Source organism: Globicephala melas, chromosome 2 (assembly GCF_963455315.2).
Source record: "Globicephala melas chromosome 2, mGloMel1.2, whole genome shotgun sequence".
NCBI lineage: Eukaryota > Metazoa > Chordata > Mammalia > Artiodactyla > Delphinidae > Globicephala > Globicephala melas.
In genome coordinates, this window is record NC_083315.2 from 32,838,607 (window position 1) to 32,859,410 (window position 20,804).

At 51.4% G+C, this 20,804-nt stretch overlaps 1 protein-coding gene and 1 non-coding gene across 5 annotated transcripts in view; one reads left to right on the top strand and one right to left on the bottom strand.

Moving 5' to 3' along the window:
- FAH (fumarylacetoacetate hydrolase) overlaps window positions 1-12,825 on the top strand; it is a 32,641-nt gene extending 19,816 nt beyond the window's left edge. For 2 of the 4 annotated variants that reach the window (XM_060293748.1, XM_030878452.3), the window contains 6 exons: window positions 390-520; window positions 2,324-2,399; window positions 4,542-4,588; window positions 7,021-7,122; window positions 7,887-8,004; window positions 12,605-12,825. In XM_060293748.1, the coding sequence (XP_060149731.1) occupies window positions 390-520; window positions 2,324-2,399; window positions 4,542-4,588; window positions 7,021-7,122; window positions 7,887-8,004; window positions 12,605-12,684 (554 nt within the window). In that variant the 3' untranslated portion in view covers window positions 12,685-12,825. Of the gene's footprint in view, window positions 1-389; window positions 521-2,323; window positions 2,400-4,541; window positions 4,589-7,020; window positions 7,123-7,886; window positions 8,005-10,433; window positions 12,545-12,604 lie in introns of those variants that run through there. The other 2 variants (XR_009562847.2, XM_060293747.1) reach the window with 2 other exon arrangements.
- Window positions 5,538-5,644, bottom strand: LOC115864742 (U6 spliceosomal RNA). Its single transcript, XR_004044103.1, has one exon. It is a non-coding gene; the product is annotated as a U6 spliceosomal RNA (small nuclear RNA).
- Window positions 12,826-20,804: the final 7,979 nt, after the last annotated feature.

Genomic DNA, 20,804 nt, shown 5'->3' on the forward strand with positions numbered 1-20,804 from the left:
TCAGCTAGTTGCTGAGCTAAGATTTCAAACAGAGCAGTTTCTGGGCCCAGTTTCTGAGCCCATCTCAGCCCCTCTGCCATTTGTAGGAGGACCGTGGTGCCGTGAATCTCAGCAAGTGTTGCCTCCCCGTATGAGGATGAGCTTCCAGCCCCTTCATGGGGAAGTATCCTGCCTGCCCTTTGGTCATCCTCCTCTTTGCTGCAGCTTGGCACAGTGACCTCAGAGGACCTCTGTCCTTGGTCCTGGGGCAGCCAGCCTGGTTGGGGCCAGAGCACGGGGGTGGGGGAGGGCTGTGCTGAGTGTCTGTGCTCCTTGGTCAAGGGAAGGGGGGAGCCTTGCCGCGGGGCCCAGTCAGCCTTTGTAAGCTCTGCTCGGCCTTTCTTCTGTAGCTCGAGACATTCAGAAGTGGGAGTACGTCCCTCTTGGGCCGTTCCTCGGGAAGAGTTTTGGAACCACCATCTCTCCGTGGGTGGTGCCCATGGATGCCCTTATGCCCTTTGCTGTGCCCAACCAGGAGCAGGTAAGCACGCCCTCTGCAAGAAGTCCAGGCCCCTCTGCCTCCGAGGCTGTTTGCCCAGCAGGCATGGAGAGGGCCTGGAGGATGCTCATGTGCTGGGGGTCCTGGTTATGGGGACCTCCAGGCAGGCATGGCACTAATCATTCTGCCTTGTGCTTTCCCTGCCCCCTGCACAGTTCTTGAGGAGAACATGGAATTTTGTAACCTTTAGAATCCTCTGAGGCCGGGAACTGGCCAGTTGGCAGGAAAAGGGGTCCCTTCCAGTATCACCACATTGCACAACTTTCCAGGTCAACAAGTTGTGTTCTGTGTGATGGCGCCCCCTGGAGCCCAACTGATAGAATGCAGCATGGGGTCAGACAGCAAGGCGTCCGTCCTGGCGCTGAGCCTCGGCCTTGTGTTCCCTGAGCCTCCTGTCCCTGCACCACTGTCCAGGCTCGTCTCGCAATCCTAGCCCTCCTCAGCCTGTCACAGTCTGGCCGCTGCTTCCACCCCATCAGCACCGGCGGTCTCACCAAAGTGCCCAGTGACCTTGGTCAGTGCGGGGACCTTGTGCCCTCTTCAATGTGGACCCGTTGGTGGCCCCCTACTCTTCCTAGGCGCTCTCTCCCCCTGGCTTCTGGCATGTGACCTGTCCTGGTTCTCCTGTATCTCCTAGAGTCCTGTGATGCTCCAGCCGACTCCGTCCTCCACCTGGGGGCAGCCCTAGCTGAGCTCTGAGCCTTGCCCTTCCCCCGGTCCCATTCCCCCTCGCCTTGCTCACACGTGGGCACCTCTCAGCCTTCCTGTCATCCCACGGAGCTGTGCTTCAAGACTTGGAGTCTTTCCTCACAGACCGGTGCCTCGTGAAACTCCTGTGCGGCTCTAACCCTGTCCCCTCGCTCCCTCCTCTACCGCTCTTGCCACAGTATCTCCCTCCCCATCATCTTCAGTCTCCCAGACTTGTCTCTTCCGTCTTTGGTGAGTCCTGCCCTCCCAGGACCGCCTGGCCTGCCGCCACACCTCCTGCTCTTCCCCTCCAGGCTCCATCCCTGGTCCAGATCTCTGTTCACAGGCACTGCTGCACCCTCGCCAGAGACCTCTGGGCTCTGTCTCCCTTCATGCCAGCCCTTCCCAAATACCCTTTGTGGGCAACCTTCACGACCCTTGCCACTTCTGAACAATTATTTATTAAATGCTTTTTCAGCTTCCATCTGAAAACTCTCATAATGTATTTAGAAAAGGAACTTTATGTCCCTACCTTCATTACTAGCCACCAAGTTAATCATAAAAAGAAACACATAACCATTAAAATAAAATCACCCCGCATTGTCTCATGGACCACTAGTGATTCAGGTACATGTTGCTCTTTGGGAAAACGCTGCTTTTGGCCAAAGTTCAGACCTTCTACCAAAGCTCTGGCTACCAAAGCTGCCTGCACACTGAATCCAGCACTAGAAGGGCTGAGCGCCTCTGCCGGCCGCCCCTGCCTTCCGCCTTCCCTTTCTGTTGGCCTGGCCTCTCCCTGCAGGCCTGGCTTTGTCCCGCATCTCTGGCCTTCCCGCTGTCCGCTTCCCACTGACCCCCTTCCCCAGCGCTCCCCTCCCTGGCTTTCTGGGTCCTCTGTCTACCTTTGACCTTCCGCTGCCCCTCCCTCGGCTGCTTTTCCCAGAGTCCAGCACACATGACCACCCTCGCCCCCCAGTGTCCAGGGACACAGTGCTGGGCCCTGGAGAGGGGACACCCCTTCTCCCTCAGGTTCTCTCTGCCAGCTGCTCTGCTGGGCTGTGGGGCTCAGCCCCTCTGTGCTGTGCTCTGCCCTCACAGGACCCCAAGCCCCTGCCATATCTCCGGCACGACCAGCCCTACACGTTCGACATCAACCTCTCTGTCACCCTGAAAGGTACTGTCGTGGGGTCGAAGGGTGTGTCCAGCAGCTGGGTGGACCCCTGTGCCCAAGTGCCAGTGCCCAGGTGGCTGCTGAGCTTCTGAAGGGGGGAGGGGATGGGGTGCCACCTGCTGCAGACTGGGAGACACGTGGGGCTCTTGTAAAGGATGGGAAGGGACACCCTTGTGCTCATTGCGAGCCGCACAGGGCCCATGTGGCCTTAGCCCCATAGCACCGGGCTCTCAGCTGTTAGGGCCAGAAACCTTGGAGTCTGGGACCTCCACCCTCCACACGAATCCCCTCTCCAGCCTCTCCGACCAAAGTCTGCCCAGCCTCTGCTCACACGCCACTGCCAACCCCTCACTCTTGGGTGGCATGTTTTGTCCAGTGCCCGTTTGAAAGCCTGTCCTCGTGGGCCTGGCTCTGTCCTCTGGGACCACACGGAGCCAGCACACCTAGCCCCCGGGTCCTGCTCTCAGTCAGCCCTGAGAGCCTCGCAGCAGGGCCTGCGTCCCCCTGAGGCTGCCCAGCTGGGCTGAGGTAACAGGCCAGTGGAGCAGTAGTAAGAGGGAGCCGGGCTCTGCAGGCCACGGCTGGGGTTCGAGTCTTGGTTCTGCCCCTGCCCAGCGGTGGGACTTTGGACAAGTTACTGAATCTGTCTGTGCCACTTTGTCGTCTGAAAAGTGGGATAATAGTGGTATCGATTTCAAGGTGTAATTGTGAGCGGTAAGCAAGGTGATACACATCAAGGTCTAGAACAGCACCTGCACCTGGGTAGAATCAGGTGTCATTTTCCGATCCTGAGGGGGGCCCTTGGCGCTGGGAGAGGGCTAGTCTGGGGGCTGCACACAGACCTCCTGGGCCACACTCTGGCCAGTCTCTTTTCTTCCTAGATCTCTCTCCTCTTTTTGTCCTGTTTACATACCCCAGGCTCTGCTGTGGCTCTCTCGCTGCAGCTTCCAGGGTCTCCATCCTTCATGGAGGTGATTCTAGCAGCAGGCTGTGTCCGCCAGGAAGAGGAAGGAGCTGTCTCTCTCGGGGGGAGGTTGCTCCACACAAGAAAGGGCTCCTAGGAAGAGCCTCGCAGCCGCCAGAGCGCCCCTGGAAAACTGTGCTGGTCCCACTCTTTCACGTTATCAATTGGGAAAGTGAGGCTCAGAGAGGAAGAGGGATTCACCCCGAGTCATTTAGCCGGCCGACGGAAAGGCTGAGACTACAGCCAAATGTCATAAGCCCTAGGCTGGTGTCCTCCTACCCACAAATGCCTCTTTGGAGGTCATTTCTCTCTTGTTTTCCTCCTGACCATCTGGAAACATCCAGGGGAGTGCACTGTCGGAGAAAGGGACAAGATTATCAAGAAGTTGCAGTGCCCAGAGATGTAGAAAGACCTGGAAGAGGGAGGACCGGGTGCAGGGATGGCTTCCAAGACCCTTCCCCATACCAGTCCTGAATGTGCATTTCTGATGTTCTGAGTTGGGGTCTGGGTGAAGCAGGCTTGGGGGACCCTGACCTTCCATGGGGCCGATGAGCTCACCTGTGCAGCCTCAGAAAGGAAGACAGGGCCAGGGGAGGAAGGCCCGTCCTTGGGGAGTAGAAGAGCTTTCTGATATTAGCACGCTTCAGAAATGGTACAGCAATGGCCTGGTACCTTGTGTGTAGTAGGTGTGTAATTGTTTCATAAATATTGTTGAAATAGTAGCACATTATCCATCATGGGAGGAGTCTGGCAGGGGACAGATGGCCCCAGCTGTCCAAAGGGCTCTGGCGGGTGTGGCAAGTTGGTTTCAACTTGTACAGCATCTGCAGTTGATGATCAGCTTCCAGGAGCATCGTGTTAAGCGGGGTTCTGAGGCTACATCTGATCTCAGAGGATACCAGAACTGTGATCAATTTGTGCTGTCTGCCGTGGGTGTGGGAGGAGGAAATGGCGTCTTGTGGGCATCTCTTTGCCATCCATGGACTAGATCCTCTCTGTGCACGCCTCCCAGCTCTGATATCCTATGAGCTCATTGGTTCATGGACTCTTTAGGTAGAATCACATTAGACAATGGGAAGCTTAAACCACAAAACAATTCCCCCTACGAGGTGGGTCCCTCCCTCCTTGATAAATAGAATTAGGTCTTTTTGTCAATGTTACTTGTCTTGTCTACCCAACAGGAGAAGGAATGAACCAAGCAGCTACCGTATGCAGGTCCAATTTTAAGGTAAGCTTTGAAGTTAGGCAGACTGCTTTTTGGAAGTGAGGGAGACCTTTCTTCCTGGGAGGACCAGGGGAATAGCATCCACTTTGGGCTATGATGATGGGTCAGCGTGTGGGCCTAGAGCTTCCATGGCCCTGTATCCTTCCAAAGAGGCCAGGAGGTCACAGAGACCCCTCCAGATGGAGGCTGCATGGACACGGCCAGTGCTTTTCCTGGGGAATAATAGATACTCCTCTGAGGGGCTAGTCCCTGACTTCTGTCTTGCCAGGGGCTGGGTAGATCAGAGTGACTTATTTTTTTAAAGTGAACTTTTAATTGAAGCATAACACATAGATATGAAAATGCACACGTTATGAGTGTACAGCTCAATGAATTCTCACAAAACAACATCCCTGTGCAACCAGCACCCAGATCAAGAAACGGGAAACCTCCAGGACCTCAGCTGTGCCCTGGGGCCCCTTCCAGGCACATCACCGCTCTCCCTGTCAGGTGTAAACTTTCTCCTGACTTCTCTTACCCTCCATTCATTTTGTCTGTTTTTTAAATTTTATAAAAACAGAATCATACGGTATATACCCTTTTCTATCTGGCTTCTTTTTTTTTTTTTGCGGTACGCGGGCCTCTCACTGTTGTGGCCTCTCCCATTGCGGAGCACAGGCTCCGGACGCGCAGGCTCAGCGGCCATGGCTCACGGGCCCAGCCGCTCTGCGGCATGAGGGATCTTCCCGGACCGGGGCACGAACCCGCGTCCCCTGCATCGGCAGGCGGACTCTCAACCAATGCGCCACCAGGGAAGCCCTGGCTTCTTTTGTTTTAACATTATGTTTCTGAGATTCAACCATGTTGCAATTTGCAGTGACAGTTCATGATTCTTAGCTGTTGTATTGTGTTCACAGTATAAATGTTCCACAATGGATTTTTCCATTCTACTCTTTTTTTGTGTGTGTGTGGTAAAAATATGGAACGCTTCACGAATTTGCGTGTCATCCTTGCACAGGGGCCATGCTGATCCTCTCTGTATCGTTCCAATTTTAGTATATGTGCTGCCGAAGCGAGCACTCCATTCTACTCTTGATGGACGTTTGGGTTGTTTCCGTTTTTGGGGGGAGAGTTACTGTGAACATTCTAGTCCAAGTCTTTTGGTGCATGTATGTGCGCATGTCTGTTGGGTGGATATCCAGGAATGGAATTGCTGGGTCATAGAGGATATGTATCCATACTCAGCTGAGGGGTACATCCAAACACTTCTCTAAAGGGCTTGTTCCGATTTATACTCACACGCGCAGCATGTAAGCGTTTTGGCTGCTCCACATCCAAGTCAACATGTGACGTCGCCGGCCTTTTCATTTCCGCCTTTCTGGGGGACTGTGATTTCCGTTTGCATCTCCCTAAAGACTGATGCAGGGCTTCCCTGGTGGCGCAGTGGTTGAGAGTCCGCCTGCCGATGCAGGGGACGCGAGTTCGTGCCCCGGTCTGGGAAGATCCCACATGCCACGGAGCGGCTGGGCCCGTGAGCCATGGCCGCTGAGGCTGCGCGTCCGGAGCCTGTGCTCCGCAACGGGAGAGGCCACAACAGTGAGAGGCCCGCGTACCACAGAAAAAAAAAAAAAGACTGTTGCAGCCGGGCACCTTGTCATATGCTTGTTGGCCATTTGAACATCCTCTGATTCAATGTATTCCTTTTTCCTCCAGTCTCCCTTCTAATTTAACTTTATTCTGGGCTCCTTAGGCTACTAAGAAGGAATAAGGGGGCCTCCCTGAAGGGGTCTCTTGGGTAAGAATCCATTTCTAAGATTTCCTCTGCCTGGAGGTGTAGCTCCAGGAGTGGCAGATCTGAGAAGCTGTGACCTTGCAGAGGCGCAGGCGTGCCGCCTCTGAGCTGCTTGGGGGGCGTGTGGTCCTCAGCCCGCCCCCACCAAGCCTGACCTCCTTCAGTGCTCCTTCGTTCCTCAGTGTGCTCTGAGGTCCTGTTTGAGTCGTTCAGCTCTGTTGCCCAGTGTCTGTTCCAAAGCCCAGGGTGGGAGAATGGAAAGGAGTTCTTTGCTCATGAGAAGCTTCTGCTATGACGAGGACCTAGACCTTGTCAACTTAGGACTTGGGTAATCGCAGGACAGGGTGGAATTATGGACAGATGAGCACATTGTAGATTGAGGGTCTGAGCAGTGAGGTTGGCTCCTCGGGGAGCGCTTCGTGGAGAAGGTGGGTTAGGGGAGGGCTGGAAGGGGCAGAGGAGCGGGGGCTGTCGCTGGTGAAGGGGTGGGGAGAGAGGTGGGGAGGGTCACAGGGTAGCTGCAGGAGGACAGCTTGTCCTTGCTCTGAGGGCCGGGAGAGAGCCCAGGGAAGGCCTCAGTGAGTGGCGCAGGCTGGCAGACTGCTCCAGGAGGCTGGGAGAAGCCCACCCTGCCCGTCCCCGCCTCTGTGTCCCTCGCCCGCAGTATATGTACTGGACGATGCTGCAGCAGCTCACTCACCACTCTGTCAATGGCTGCAACCTGCGGCCGGGGGACCTCTTGGCTTCTGGAACCATCAGCGGGCCGGTGAGTGTCTGCTTGCCTTGGGGGCTGCCCACCTGGGGCACCCCTATTCCCCCTACAGACTGCAGGGCCCTCAGCTCTCCCCTGAGAAGGGATTCCAGCCCGAAGCAGGTGTATCTTTCAACTCTGTCCTACTCAGAGCTTCATCCATCTCTGGGTGCAGGAGGGCCTTCTTTTTCAAATTCAGGGGAGGCTGGTGTAGGGATGAGAGGCTGTGTCTGTGTCCTGGGGGAGAGTGAGAGTGACACGGGGGCAGACGCAGGAAGCCACTACAGTGTCTGGCTGTCACCACCTCACAGTGCCCCCACCCAGGAGGAGTGGCCCACTGATTCCCCCCAGCCCCCTTCCACGAGCCCTTGGTGATGACTTTTGGGTGGTGCATGTACCAGTCACTTCCGGCAAGGTCGAGACTGCAGGCTCTTTGATGGAGAATCTCTTCCCAGTGGGTGGGGTCAGGCACGACAGCGTCTGGGTAAGCCGCAGCCTCTGGAGCCGGCAGGGGCCTGGCAGGAGGGGCCTGGGCACGCTCGTCCAGCATCCCGCACCTCCGCGTCCTGGATGGAGTGAGCAGGGCAGGTAGAGTGCCCGGCCTCGAGGACACTTCTGCAGTGGTCCCACCGAGGCAGGGTCTCTGAGGGCCGCGGGATCCCCCGCCCCTTCCCAGCATCCCCTGACCCCCGCCTTGCTAACCACTGCCCACACCAGATCCGCCACGCTCACCGTGATGTAAGTACATATCACACCTTCTTCCCTTTCCCGTTATGAAGGAGCCAGAGAGCTTCGGCTGCATGCTGGAGCTGTCGTGGAAGGGAACGAGGGCCATAGAGCTGGGGAATGGACAGACCAGGAAGTTTCTGCTGGACGGGGATGAAGTCATCATCACAGGTGAGGGGGCCGGGGCCCGCGGGCGTCCTCTCCTCCTCGGCCGCGGGCACTGTCCTAACCGTCTGGCCAGGAAGCCATCTGTCCCAACTCGTCCCCACTCTGGCAGTCCCAGGTCTGTGTCTGCTTATACTGGCCTTCGCCCCAGCGCTGCCTGCCGGGGACTTTATCTTGGTTTAAATTAAATTTTTTTTTTTTATCTTTTGGCTGCACTGCGTGGCACGTGGGATCTTAGTTCCCCGACCAGGGATCGAACCCACGCCCCCTGCATCGGAAGCGCAGAGTCTTAACCACTAGATGACCAGGGAAGTCCCTGCCAGGGACTTTAAATCGGAGTCTCCTCGAACCAAAAAGACTGCAGAAATCCAGCTTTGTCTCCTTCCTCCCTGAGCGAAATTCTAAAATAATGGCAGGTTCCCATTGTTCTGGACTCTGCAGTGCAAAGACCCTGTGTCCTATGACCTTGTGCCCTATGACCCTGTGCCTTATGACCTGGCTGAGTTAGTGACGAGATTTCCCAGCAGCCCATTCCGAGGAGGTCAGGGCACCCCTTACATCTTGGGGGGTCGTTCTGCCCACCACATATCATTGCTGGAGAGGAAGGAGCCGCCGTGGTCAGCAGCCCGCTACTCAGGGTCAGGTGCAGGTTGGACTCCCACATCCCCACCGGCCCTGTGACCTTCCTCAAGTTATTGAACCTTTCTGGACTCAGTTTCCTCATCTTTAAAATGGAGTTGATGATAGATACAGTAGTTAACCTCACAGCATGGTTGTAAGGATGAGACGAACCAGTTTATTCCTTCAGGGGACGTTTCTGGAGCAGCTGCTGTGACTCCCGTGCTGGGGTTCAGGGGTGAACAAGGCAAGCGCAGGATCTGCCCCCTGGGGTCATGTTCCACTGTCACTGCTGCACCTGCATTTTACAGGTGGGAAAATGACTTGCAGGGGGTAAATAACTTGCCCAGGATTTGCAACCAGTAAGTCATGAAATCAGATTTCGCATCCAGGCAGCTTATCTTCAGAACCCCAATTCTTAAGCCCTTTGATAATATCTAAAGAGCCCTCAGTGCTTAAAATTGGTGACGGTCTTCACCGTTGTCCTCATTGTCATTGCTGCTTTTTCCAGAACCCGGTTTTGAGAATGCCCAGCATCCTGACTCCTCCTTAATAGGAGTCCCTACCTGAAGCGTGGGAATCAGCCACGCCCATCTGCCCTGCAGGCAGGTTAAGGGGGCACCCGTGCACTCGCTCTCCACATCCTGGTCTCTGCCTGCCGACCACACATTTCCCTTCCTGGGTCCTATTGTCGCCCCTATTTCCTGGAAAACTGGGCTGTAGCTGTAGCTATGGATTCTCGGTCCCATTGGTGGGATGGAGTGGGGAATAGGCAGAGGGTCAGATTTCAGGAAAGGGCCAGTGAGATCAGATAACATTCCAGAGGAGATGAGTATACTTTTCGCTTCCATTTCCATGGTTGATGGAGCCCAACCCAGGGAGGCAGGGAGCTGCTTTTCCCCTCTGCCCAGGGCTCGGTGACACGCTCTGACTTGGGTGCAAACTTTCCTCATGCTCTGGCCTCTCGGGGCCCTCTGTCCCTGCCTGAACGCACGTGCCCCCAGCTTCTCCTCCCTGCACTGGAGAGCAGCAGCTTGGGAGCCTGGAAAGACCTTCCTCAGCTGGGTGCAGAGCCTCACTTTTCATCCTTTGGGCCAGTGGTCTCAACCAGAGTGGCTTTGCCCCTTGGGGGACATTTGGCGACGTCTGGAGACAGTTCTGGCTGTCTCCGAATGGCAGCCAGGGACGCTGCTAAACATCCTAAGTGGACAGGACAGCTTCTCATGAGAAAGAATCATCTGACTCAGAAGGTCGTCTCTGACGTTAAGAAACCCCATGTGGACCATCTGCTTGGCAGCTGTAAAATGGGGAGGAAGTGGCCAGCTTTCCCACCAGGATGTAATCGTGCATCTGTTCTCAGGAAGCAGGCAGGGCTGTTTGCTGGGGGTGGTGGCTCTGTTGTAACCCAGGGCAGGAAGGAGCAATGTGAATGACAGAGCACCCGGCGTTGGAGTGGGGAGGAGAAAGACACCCTCTGAGTATTTGCAGCTCTCCAGGAAGAAGGCGCTTTAAAAATGCTGCAGCTTAGGGCTTCCCTGGTGGTGCAGTGGTTGGGAGTCCGCCTGCCGATGCAGGGGACGCAGGTTCGTGTCCCGGTCCGGGAAGATCCCACATGCCGCAGAGCGGCTGGGCCCGTGAGCCGTGGCTGCTGAGCCTGCGTGTCCGGAGCCTGTGCTCCGCAACGGGAGAGGCCACAACAGTAAGAGGCCCGCATACTGCAAAAAAAAAAAATGCTGCAGCTTGGAGTGAGCTGCTTTGATAGATGATTGATGAATTTCTGCCAGGTTTTGCTTCCATAGGCTTTTTTTCCCCCCCAGGGACACGAATATTTCTGAGCATTGAGATTCTAAAGTGACTGATGGAAAAATAATGAAACAGAATAGGCAAGGATGTTGCTCTGGACAAAAGGTGACACTGCGTGTTAAGGGTCAGTGCTGTGGTGGCAAGGATGTGCCTCGGTGATGCCGGGGAGGGTGAGGGGCTTGTTTGGGGATGTTGCTGGTGTCCAAGCTGCCACCTCCCCAGAGAAGGCCAGCAGTCAGAGCAGCCCTCACAGGGAGGACCGGTGGGATGATTGGGCAGGTGGGAGGAAGTGGGAGGAGACAGGCTGGGTAGACTGTACTGAGCTACAGGTGGCCGTGAGGACTGTCCCTGCGCTCACTGGAAGGGCTCATTGAGGCGTCCCTGACCCCGTCTCCCAAAGCTGTCTTTGGTCTCAGTGTTCAGTTGGCTGGGAGTCCTCTCCGCAGTGAGCTTCGATTTGTTTCTCTCAGTTGTGGGAATACTGCAACTCCTTGCTTTCCCTTCTTCACATTGGGTAGCAGAAGGCCTAACTCCAGATTTGGGGGTCGTCCTCGGCAGGTGAGGGGGTCTGGTGGTGTTTTGTGTAACTCAAGGTCACGGGCATCCCCTGCAGTGGCCCTCGTGTTCGTCATGGGCAGGTGGCCGTCACCTCAGCACTGCCGTGGCTCATGGTGCTTGAGAAGCATCTCAATCTGGGGAGCCTTGGAGCCTCTGTATAGGCCTGACACCCATAAACCTATGTGCTTCCATCTGTCTTCTCTCTAGGGGCCACTGGAGAGGGCGCTGTTTAAAACATAGCTGTAAAACACAGCTTTCACTGTCTTGCTGAAAACTCCTGAGTCACCTCAGTGCCCTCGGGAAAAGGTTCAAACTCCTTAACATGGCTTCTAAGAATACTCTGTACTCTGGCTTCTCAGGGGACCCCACACAACAGCTTCACTGAATAAATGCACCTCGTGCATCTCTCGCCTTGGTCTCCGTGTCTTTGCACACGCTGTTCCCTCTGTCTGGCACACCCTTTTCGTTGTGTCCCCCCTGGTGAACTCGTATCCACCTGTCAAGTCCCAGCTCCGATGTTCCCTCCTTTCTGCTCCTGTTTCCTCCATGCTGCTCTCCCAGCTCCTCATAGACTTGTCTGCTCTGACTCAGACAGCTGCTCCCACTCAATGGACCCTTCTCAGGTCCAGGGACAAGGGCCTCCTCCTCTCTGCCTTTCTGTTGAAATGGAATTGAGTGAATTTGTTTAACATCTGCTCTGGGAGAGATGTCATGCTAGGGCTTCAGCCACGTGTTTCATCGAATCCTCACAACCCTGAGAGGTAAGGATTGCTATTCCCATTTGCAGACAAGGGGGCTTAGCTCAGAGGTTAAACAAGTTGCCCCTAATCCCCCAGCTTATAATCATCATAATAGCTGACACTGAGCATTTCCCCTGGGCAAGGCACTCTTTTGGAGTTCTCTGTGTATTAACTCATATCATCTTTGCAACAGCCCTGCGCAGTGAGTACTATCATTAGATCCATTTCACAGATGAGGAAACGAGTTCCAGAGACTTCCCTCGTGGTCCAGTGGTAAAGACTCCACACTCCCAATGCAGGGGACCCGGGTTTGATCCCTGGTCAGGAAACTAGATCCTGCGTCCTGCAACTAGGCTAAAGGAGCCTGCATGCCACAACAAAGATCCCACGTGCCACAACTAAGACCCGATGCAGCCAAATAAATAAATAAATATTAAAAATAAAAAAAAACAAAAACGAAAAGAAAAGAAACTGAGTTCCAAGGGGACTCAAGGTCATGGAGCCAGTAGGTGGAAGAGCCAGGCTTTGAACCCAGTCAGTCTAGCCTCAGGCTAATTAGCAAGCCTAGGATTTGAACTCAGACTTACTTAGGGAGAGTTGACCTATACCTATTGCTTTACCTCTCAGGAAAGCCATTGTGCCATCCTTGCACCGCTTGTGAGGGTCCCTGACAGTAGGGCGGGCCTGGAGTTCCATCTTGGTGCTCCTGTAGCTCTGCCCAGCTTCTGGAGAAGGTGGTTTTTCTGTCGAAAATACCTGTTTGTCATTCAGATGGCGCCTTCCTGCCTTGGGCCCAGCTGTGTGCTGACCGGCACCGTGGCCGCTTGGGCGTTGGTTCCCCTGAGCCCAGCGGCTTCGTGGCTGACCCCTGTCCTCCTCTGTTGCAGGACAGTGCCAGGGGGACGGGTACCGCATTGGCTTTGGCCAGTGTGCAGGAAAAGTGCTGCCTGCCCTCTCAGCGGCCTGAGGTTCTCTCTGCCTTCCTGGAAACACAAGCCTTGAGCACTGCCCTCTCCACCTCCCTGTGGGGAACCAGGGGCCCCCACTGAGGCCGCAGGCCTGGTTCTTCATTCAGTAATAAATAAAGCCATCGTGCTTCCTCTCCGTCTGGGCCTGGCACGGCTCTGAGTGCGCAACGTCTCCTCGTGTTCTTGGTTTGACCCAGTGGGTCAAGGTGTGTACCGCTTCCTTGAGAGACCAGTTCGTTTTCTAGTTTTTATTAGTGAGGCTGAGGGTCTGCTGTTCCTCCTCAGACATTCTAGAGCTCCCAGTATTCTCTGGAACGTGGAAGAAAGAACGGCACTTATATTAGCTCAGAGTCCTCCAGAGAAATGTGACCAAGTAGATGTGCATAGAGAGGGAGACATTTATTTTAAGGAACTGGCTTATGTGATTGTAGAGGCTGGCAAGTGCAAAATCTGCAGGGTGGGCCGCAGGCTCGAGACCCAGGGAAGAGCTACAGCTGGAGTCTGAAGGTGGTCTGCTGGAGAGTCCCCGCTTCCAGGGAGCTCAGGCTTTTTTCTCTTAAGGCCTTCAGCAGACTAGATGAAGCCCACCCATATTATGGAGGATAATGTGCTTTACTCAAAGTCCCCTGACTTAGATGTTAATCTCACCTGAAAACTACCTTCACAGCCACATCTACACTGATGTTTGAACAAACATCTGAGTCCCGTGGTTTAGCCAAGTTGACACAAATTTACGCACCACAGCACCCCTCACGTTCAGTATTTCTTGGGACCGACTGATGGATGTACGTGGGGTGCAGACTTGGTTCAAGGGCCCTGTAGCTGTATCAGCACATTATGAACCTTTGGCTGAGCCCCCAGGTCAAGGGTTCACACACCTGAACTGTGAGAGGGCAGGAAAAGGGCCAGGGGCTTGCTTTTCTCCCCTTGCAAGCCCACCAGAGTCAGGAGAGTGAGCCTTGCCCCGTCTCCTCTGCCCTGCCCGCTGCAGACAGGCAGCCTGGTTCCTGGTGACCACAGGGGAAGAGGATGCCTGGTGACACATCTTGGGCCTAATGGACCCCACACCAGGGCCTGGGAGGATGACTGAGCCTGCGGAGCCTGCCCATTAGATCACGCTACTCATTCATTCATTTATTCACCAAATCGTTATTGAGTGCCTTCTCTGTGCCAGGCACTGTAGTAGGCACAAGAGGTGCAGCAGTCACAGGATAGCTGTGACTTGTGATGCCCTTGTGCCCTGTGATGATTACTTCCTAGCGGAGGGAGATGGACAGGAAACAAATGGGCAAGGAAAAGATACGTACTATTGAGATGGAGCAGGACCCTACGGTCTGTGCCCACCATGTCCTCCTCCTGCCTTCTGTCTGTGGAAAAACTTTAGCCAAAGGATAAGTTCAATCAGAGAAGTGAGAAGATGCATAAACAAAGGAAAACAGTCAAAGGAGACCAAATAATAATAGTTTAGTCATTAAGCAAAGTCAAGGACCTTTAGTTCTTTCTCAAGGGCTATAGATAATATTCTGAGCCATATCCTGTGAGCTGTGTTATAGATACTGAAACCCACACCAGGTGGAGAAGTTAACTACAAGATGACCAGACTGTAGCCATGACATAAATTGCCACCATTCCGAGAATTGGCCTCAAAGAAATGGAAACAAACCAACCCTGGAACTGAAGATTAACTGTACTTAAAACCATCAAGATGACAGTGGTCAGACCACCGATGACCAGTTTCAAGATGACTGTCAGAGCTGTTTCTGCATGTAGCCTCCTCCCTCTTGTCTATAAAAGCTCTTGCCCCCTGATTGTCGCTTGGGGGGGAGTCAGCCCTAGGACAGGAGTCCGCCCTCCACCTCCACCCCCAGCATCCAAAGTAAAGCAAACTTTCCTTTCCACCAACCTTGCCTCTTCATTGGCTTTGAGTGGCTAGCAGCCGGACCCCATTTTCGGTTACACTAAGACAGATGGGGATAGATTCTATGGAACAATGGGGGACATGGGTGCCGTTATAAACAGGGTGGTCAGAGAAGGCCTTAGTGCCTCTGGTTCTTAGTGCTTTTTTGCTAGACAGCTGAAGAAAGTGAGGGATCAAGGCAGATGGACATCTGGGGCAGAGTGCTCCAGGCAGAGGGTCCAGCCAGTGCAAAGACCTGAGAGTGGAGCATGTTTATCAATTCTAAGGAACATTAAGGTATTTCTTTCTCACGTAAAAGCATTTTGGAGCCAGGAAGTCTGGAGTTTGTATGGCAACTCCACAGTGTCATTAGGGACCCAGGGTCCTCATCCTCAGCACATGGGGTTCAACCTCAAGGTCACCACATGGTGCAAAAAGCTGCTGGAGCTCCAGCCAATACACCCAAGTTCCAGGCTTGCAGAAAGAAAAATTAAAGAGGTGAGGGTTGGGGGGATGAAGGGCTGAAGGGCCCTCCTCCTAGATGAGTTAGGTACCCTTTGAGCAGCCTTCCTGGGAACCCCATACTACACTTTTCTTGCGTTTTATTGCCCAGAACATAGTCACAAGACCACACCTCATTGCAAGGAAGGCTGGGAATATAGTCTTTTAACTGAACACATTGCCTCCTCAGCTTAAAATCGGAGCTCAACTGCTAAAGAAGAAGGGGAGAATGAATCCTCGGGGGTGGGGTGCAGCTCGTAGTCTCTGCCACACACAGGCTGGGAAGCATCGTGCTCTGAGGCTGAACTGGTCTTGCACAGCTGATTTTATTCCACGAAGCTGCGCCCTGGGGCCAAGGTCTTCAATGCTTTGCTGATTTCAGTGGAAATCCTGTACAGTAAGTCCCCTGCATACGAATGAGTTCCGTTCCGAGGGTGCGTTCGTAAGTCCAATTTGTTCGAAAGTCCAACAAAGTTAGCCTAGGTGCTCAACTAACATAATCGGCTGTATACTGCTGCTTTTCACTTGCTTCCAGACATCCTGGCCTTGAAATAAAGATACTGTACTACTATACTCTATACAGTACTGCAGAGTAAAGTGCACAAAAGCACAAACACTTGTAGAGGATGCACGCACGTGACAATATACTCCAGACACGTGGACTAACTTAATGTGATTGGACATGCAAACGCACGTTCGCATCTTTGCAAGTTCACAACTTGAAGGTTCGTATGTAGGGGACTTACTGTAGAGTCACCAGGGTCTCTCAGAGCCCTACTGTCTAGATAAGATTGATCCAAATACGTATTCTCTGAATTTGGAAGACCGAAGTCTTCCTTGGGTTTGTTCTGAATTCCTGTGGGCTGTGTTCCCAGGGCCACCTCTGCTCCTGCTTGCTCCACTGAAATCTCTGTTCCCCACCTTGTGTTTGGGATTGTTCCCTTAGCTCTATCTCCTGGCATCAACATGCATGAGTGACCCATCTTGTTTTCCTTACCTAAATACACCTAAAGAGGTATTGCACATGGCAGATCTTCACCAGAGGTCCCTGGGTCGTGGGCAAAAGTCATCTAAAATCATTATCAATCCACTTGCCCGCTGACACCAGAGAGTGCTGATGCCAGCTATGGAGATCACATACTTACCCCTCACTGTGCATTTAATGGGCTTAGGGGCTGGTGATGCTGGATGAACCCTCTGGATCTGGCCCTGGAGTCTGAGACACACACAGGGTGGACGTTAATAGGGGGTCTGGCGTGGGATTTCTCCAACGATTACTTTCCCTTAACCTTCAGCAACATGAGCCTCTTTGTTTTCCAGCCTCGATCTCAAAATTCCCATTGCCAGCTCCAGATGAGAAGTGAATTTAATAGTCTAGTTCGGGAACTGAGCTCACTGAAACCTACCTGTGTATAATGGTAATGAAATCGACAAAAATGCTTTTCATGGCCAAATCTTCTCTTTTTCACAATGATATGTTAAGAACTAGAGACGTTTGATCAAATAGATGGAGCTGACAGGTCCGGTGATGAACATCCCAAGGCAAATTGGTTGTAATTATCACTGTATCTTCCTTATTAATTCATACTTCATTCACGCTTCCTGTTTTAACCAGTGGCCCATGATGAATCTAAATGGCAACTGAGAATAGAATCCATTTTTTTTTTTTTGTGGTACGCAGGCCTCTCACCGTTGTGGCCTCTCCCGTTGCGGAGCACAGGCTCCGGACGTGCAGGCTCAGCGGCCATGGCTCACGGGCCCAGCCACTCCGCGGCATGTGGGATCTTCCCGGACCAGGGCACGAACCCGTGTCCCCTGCACCGGCAGGCGGCCTCTCAACCACTGTGCCACCAGGGAAGCCCTAGAATCCATTTTAAACTGCACTTGAGGAGGAGCAAGCCCAGTGATGTTTCTGCCAGGATGCGGCCTGCTGGAGGGTGTCAGAGGGCTCCGGCTGGACTCACGGGCGTGCCACTGCCCTGGGCCTGGCAGGCACTGGGTACCAGGGCCCAGGAGACCCTGCCCTGGGCGGGTGGGGAGCAAGGGAAGAGGAGCCTTGTTGCTTTCACCATGGGACTTCCCTGCCCTGCACCTGCTCACTCATGCTGGTTTACCTTAAAATGCCATTTACAGGGCTTCCCTGGTGGCGCAGTGGTTGAGAATCCGCCTGCCGATGCAGGGGACACGGGTTCGACCCCAGTCTGGGAGGATCCCACATGCCGCGGAGCAGCTGGGCCCGTGAGCCACAACTACTGAGCCTGCGCGTCTGGAGCCTATGCTCCGCAACAAGAGAGGCCGCGATAGTGAGAGGCCCGTGCATCACGATGAAGAGTGGCCCCCGCTCGCCACAACTAGAGAAAGCCCTCGCACAGAAACGAAGACCCAACACAGCCAAAAATAAATTAATTAATAAATTAATTTTTTAAAAAAAAGCCATTCAGAGCTATTCTGAGGATGAGGGTGGATTTCGGCCAAGATAATGTTTTTGAAGGCAAGGGAACTTTAGGATTTTTTTGTTTTTGGCTCCACCCGTCAGCATGTGGGATCATCCCCGACCAGGGATCGAACCCACGCCCCCTGCATTGGAAGCACGGGGTCTTAACCACTCGGCCACCAGGGAAGTCTGGGAACTTTAGGATTATAAGTATCATAATTAATAATTATCTCAAAGAGTCTCAATACCAAAATGGACCTCCAAAGTGTTTACATTTAAAATTTTCTTTTCTTTCTTTAGTTTGGGAGCGTGTTCCTTTTAGCAACCCCAGAAAAATTAATGTGTCAGGGTTGCATTCCACAGTAAGAGTTTGTTTTCTGTGTATCTCTCTCTCTCTGTCCTCTCTGATACCCCAGGGCTGAGGGAGAGGCAGAAAGTTACTCAAAGAACTACCGATCTATGGGAGATGGTTACAAATGATGGTTGCTCAAAGGGTCTGTTTTGTCTGTTTGGCTTTGTTTTTTTTCTGCTCTTAGAGAGAAACTAAATAAGACTGGGGCCAGTCTTATTTTGAGGCTCTCTGCCAACAGCACATAAAAGCTGGAACAATAAGACCTTTCTTGAAGCGGGATCTGGATGGAACCTCTCTGTGTCTACAGAGGACTTGATCCCGGAGATGAATACACTATTGCTGTCTGTGATTTTTGAGCAATGTCTGTCTTCATTAGATTTTTAAGCTCCTGGGGGCAGAGTCAGTTTTGCTCATGGAAAGTTCTTCATTATCTAGCACAGAGTAGGCACTCAATATATACTTGTTAAATAAATGAATGACTATCTGGGAGATTACTGGGAACAGGGATTATGTTGTATTCATAAGTCCACCCCTGCTTGGCCAAGAATACACATGGAGACCCACTTATGTCTCAATATTTAAGAGATACAAGTGAAGCTAAAAACTGTTAAATACTCTCTATTCTCCTACCTTGGCATACACATTTTCATAATTACAAAACAAAAATATTTGCAAAGCTATGGTTTTTATATGATTGAAAACTGGCGAAATATCAAATATAAATGAATATAATTATCATTGCACTTGAAGAGTGTTGACGGGCTGGTGATGTTGGAATGAGCGTTAAAGATATACAAATACATGAATTGCTATATCAATATTTTTAAAATAAAATTTTATTTTTTAAGTTAGTTTTTCTTGCCTTAATTTCATTAGAATCACTAATTATCCTATCTTAATCAAGTTTTTCACATAATTTGGGTTTTATTGACAGACTAATGTAAATGATTACAAAGTAAATTGAGTTATACTCAAAGTATATGAAATGTAACTATTTTCATCAACACCTTAAATGTTAAAAATTGAAAAATTTACTTTATATTCATTTCCAGTTATTTTTCTTTGACATTCAAAATTATCTATTAAAATGAAAAGGCAAGATACAAATTATAATTAAAGGACATCAGCATTTCATATCAAGCTTATTTAAATCAAGTTGAAATGTTTAAATTTATTTTTTTAAATTCGATTAAATCCTATTAAGTGCTTTTTATAAAAATAAAACTATTTATAATCCTAGCGTTCAGTGTCCATCTGGTTGCCAAAGTAAAGGATTAGTATCACGCTCCATTTATGTTATGTCGAGACTTATGTACATATAAATTAATATGAATTAGTTAACATTGCAAAATGTGCCCTAATTGCCATGTGCAGCTGTTGTGAATCCCGTGCCAGAACCACGAATTGGAAAACAATCAAGAAAATGAATTTTGGGTAGAACTGAAAAATGACACAGGTTGGGGCAAGAATCCGTTGCATCCATGCTAGGAGGAAGTATTGAGTGACCTAATCAGTCTCTTCTCTTACCAAAGTGCTTTCACTCCCCCACCCCCACCCCCGCAGGAAGGAGGACGCCCCCATCGCCAGCGCTGGCAGTGACCCACCACACGGCTGTGTGGCATTCACGTGGGCACTTTTATTTTGTGGACGCAGCCCAGAGGTGTGAAGAGGCGTTCCCCTGGGGCCTGGGCAGTATTACTCTTGAGAGGTTGCGTAGGATACAGGTGGGGGCGCATCAGGATGAGTCCCGAGGGGAGAGGGGCCCGCGTGCTCTTGAATATATTCGTGTGTGTATGTTTGTGATATGCTGAGCCCTCCGTGGCATGGATCCCAGGGAAAGCCCGCCTATTCCCCAAGCCTAAAGGCACTATTGCTTCTTTACCTCCATCTCTGGACCCCCCACTGTCTCTGATAGTTTTTGTATAAACGAAGAGACTTGTTCATTTCACATAGCCAGTGAGTGGCAGAGCTGAGACTGGATTCCGCAACTTTGAACTTCTAGGGCAACACTTTTCTCAGCCTGGTAAATTGTGGTGTTTTTGTGGGGTTTTTTTGAGAAACGGTAACATTTTATTACCATTGAAACAAATCTTTTTATTTGGAAATAATTTCAAACTTACAGAAAACTTGCAAGAATTAGGATAGTATAAAGAACACCATATAAAGACCACACCAGAAGTCTCTGGCCGTATTTAACTAGTGTTAACATTTTACCCCATTTGCTGTGTTATTTGTGCTCTCTGTCTTTACATGTACATATGTTTATACTCTCCAATATGATATATGTAAATGTATATACTCAGACTAGTTTTTCTGTACCATTTAAGGGTAATTTACATATATTATGGTCCTTTATCCTTAAATACTTCCGAGTGTATTCTTAGCACAAGGATATTTTCTTTTTTTTAATGTTTATTTTATTTATTTATCTGTTTATTTATTTTTAACATCTTTATTGGAGTATAATTGCTTTACAATATTGTGTTAGTTTCTACTGTATAACATAGTGAATCAGCTATATGTATACATATATCCCCATATATCCTCCCTCTTGCGTCTCCCTCCCAGCCTCCCTATCCCACCCCTCTAGGTGGACACAAAGCACCGAGTTGATCTCCCTGTGCTGTGCAGCTGCTTCCCACTAGCTATCTGTTTGACATTTGGTAGTGTATGTATGTCCATGCTACTCTCTCACTTTGTGCCCAGAGATATTTTCTTACATAACCACAGTACCACTATCAACCTCATGAAATTTAACATTGAGGCTGGCAAATTGTGGAACAGTGGTTGGAACTTTGATTTTGACCCATGGAAGTGAGCTTCTTAAGAGCAGGACTGTGCTTGACTCATCTTTGTGTCCAAACCCCCCATTAAACAGTAGCTGCTCATAAATGTACGTTGTATCAAGGAGTTCCCTGTTTCACAGCTATGAGCT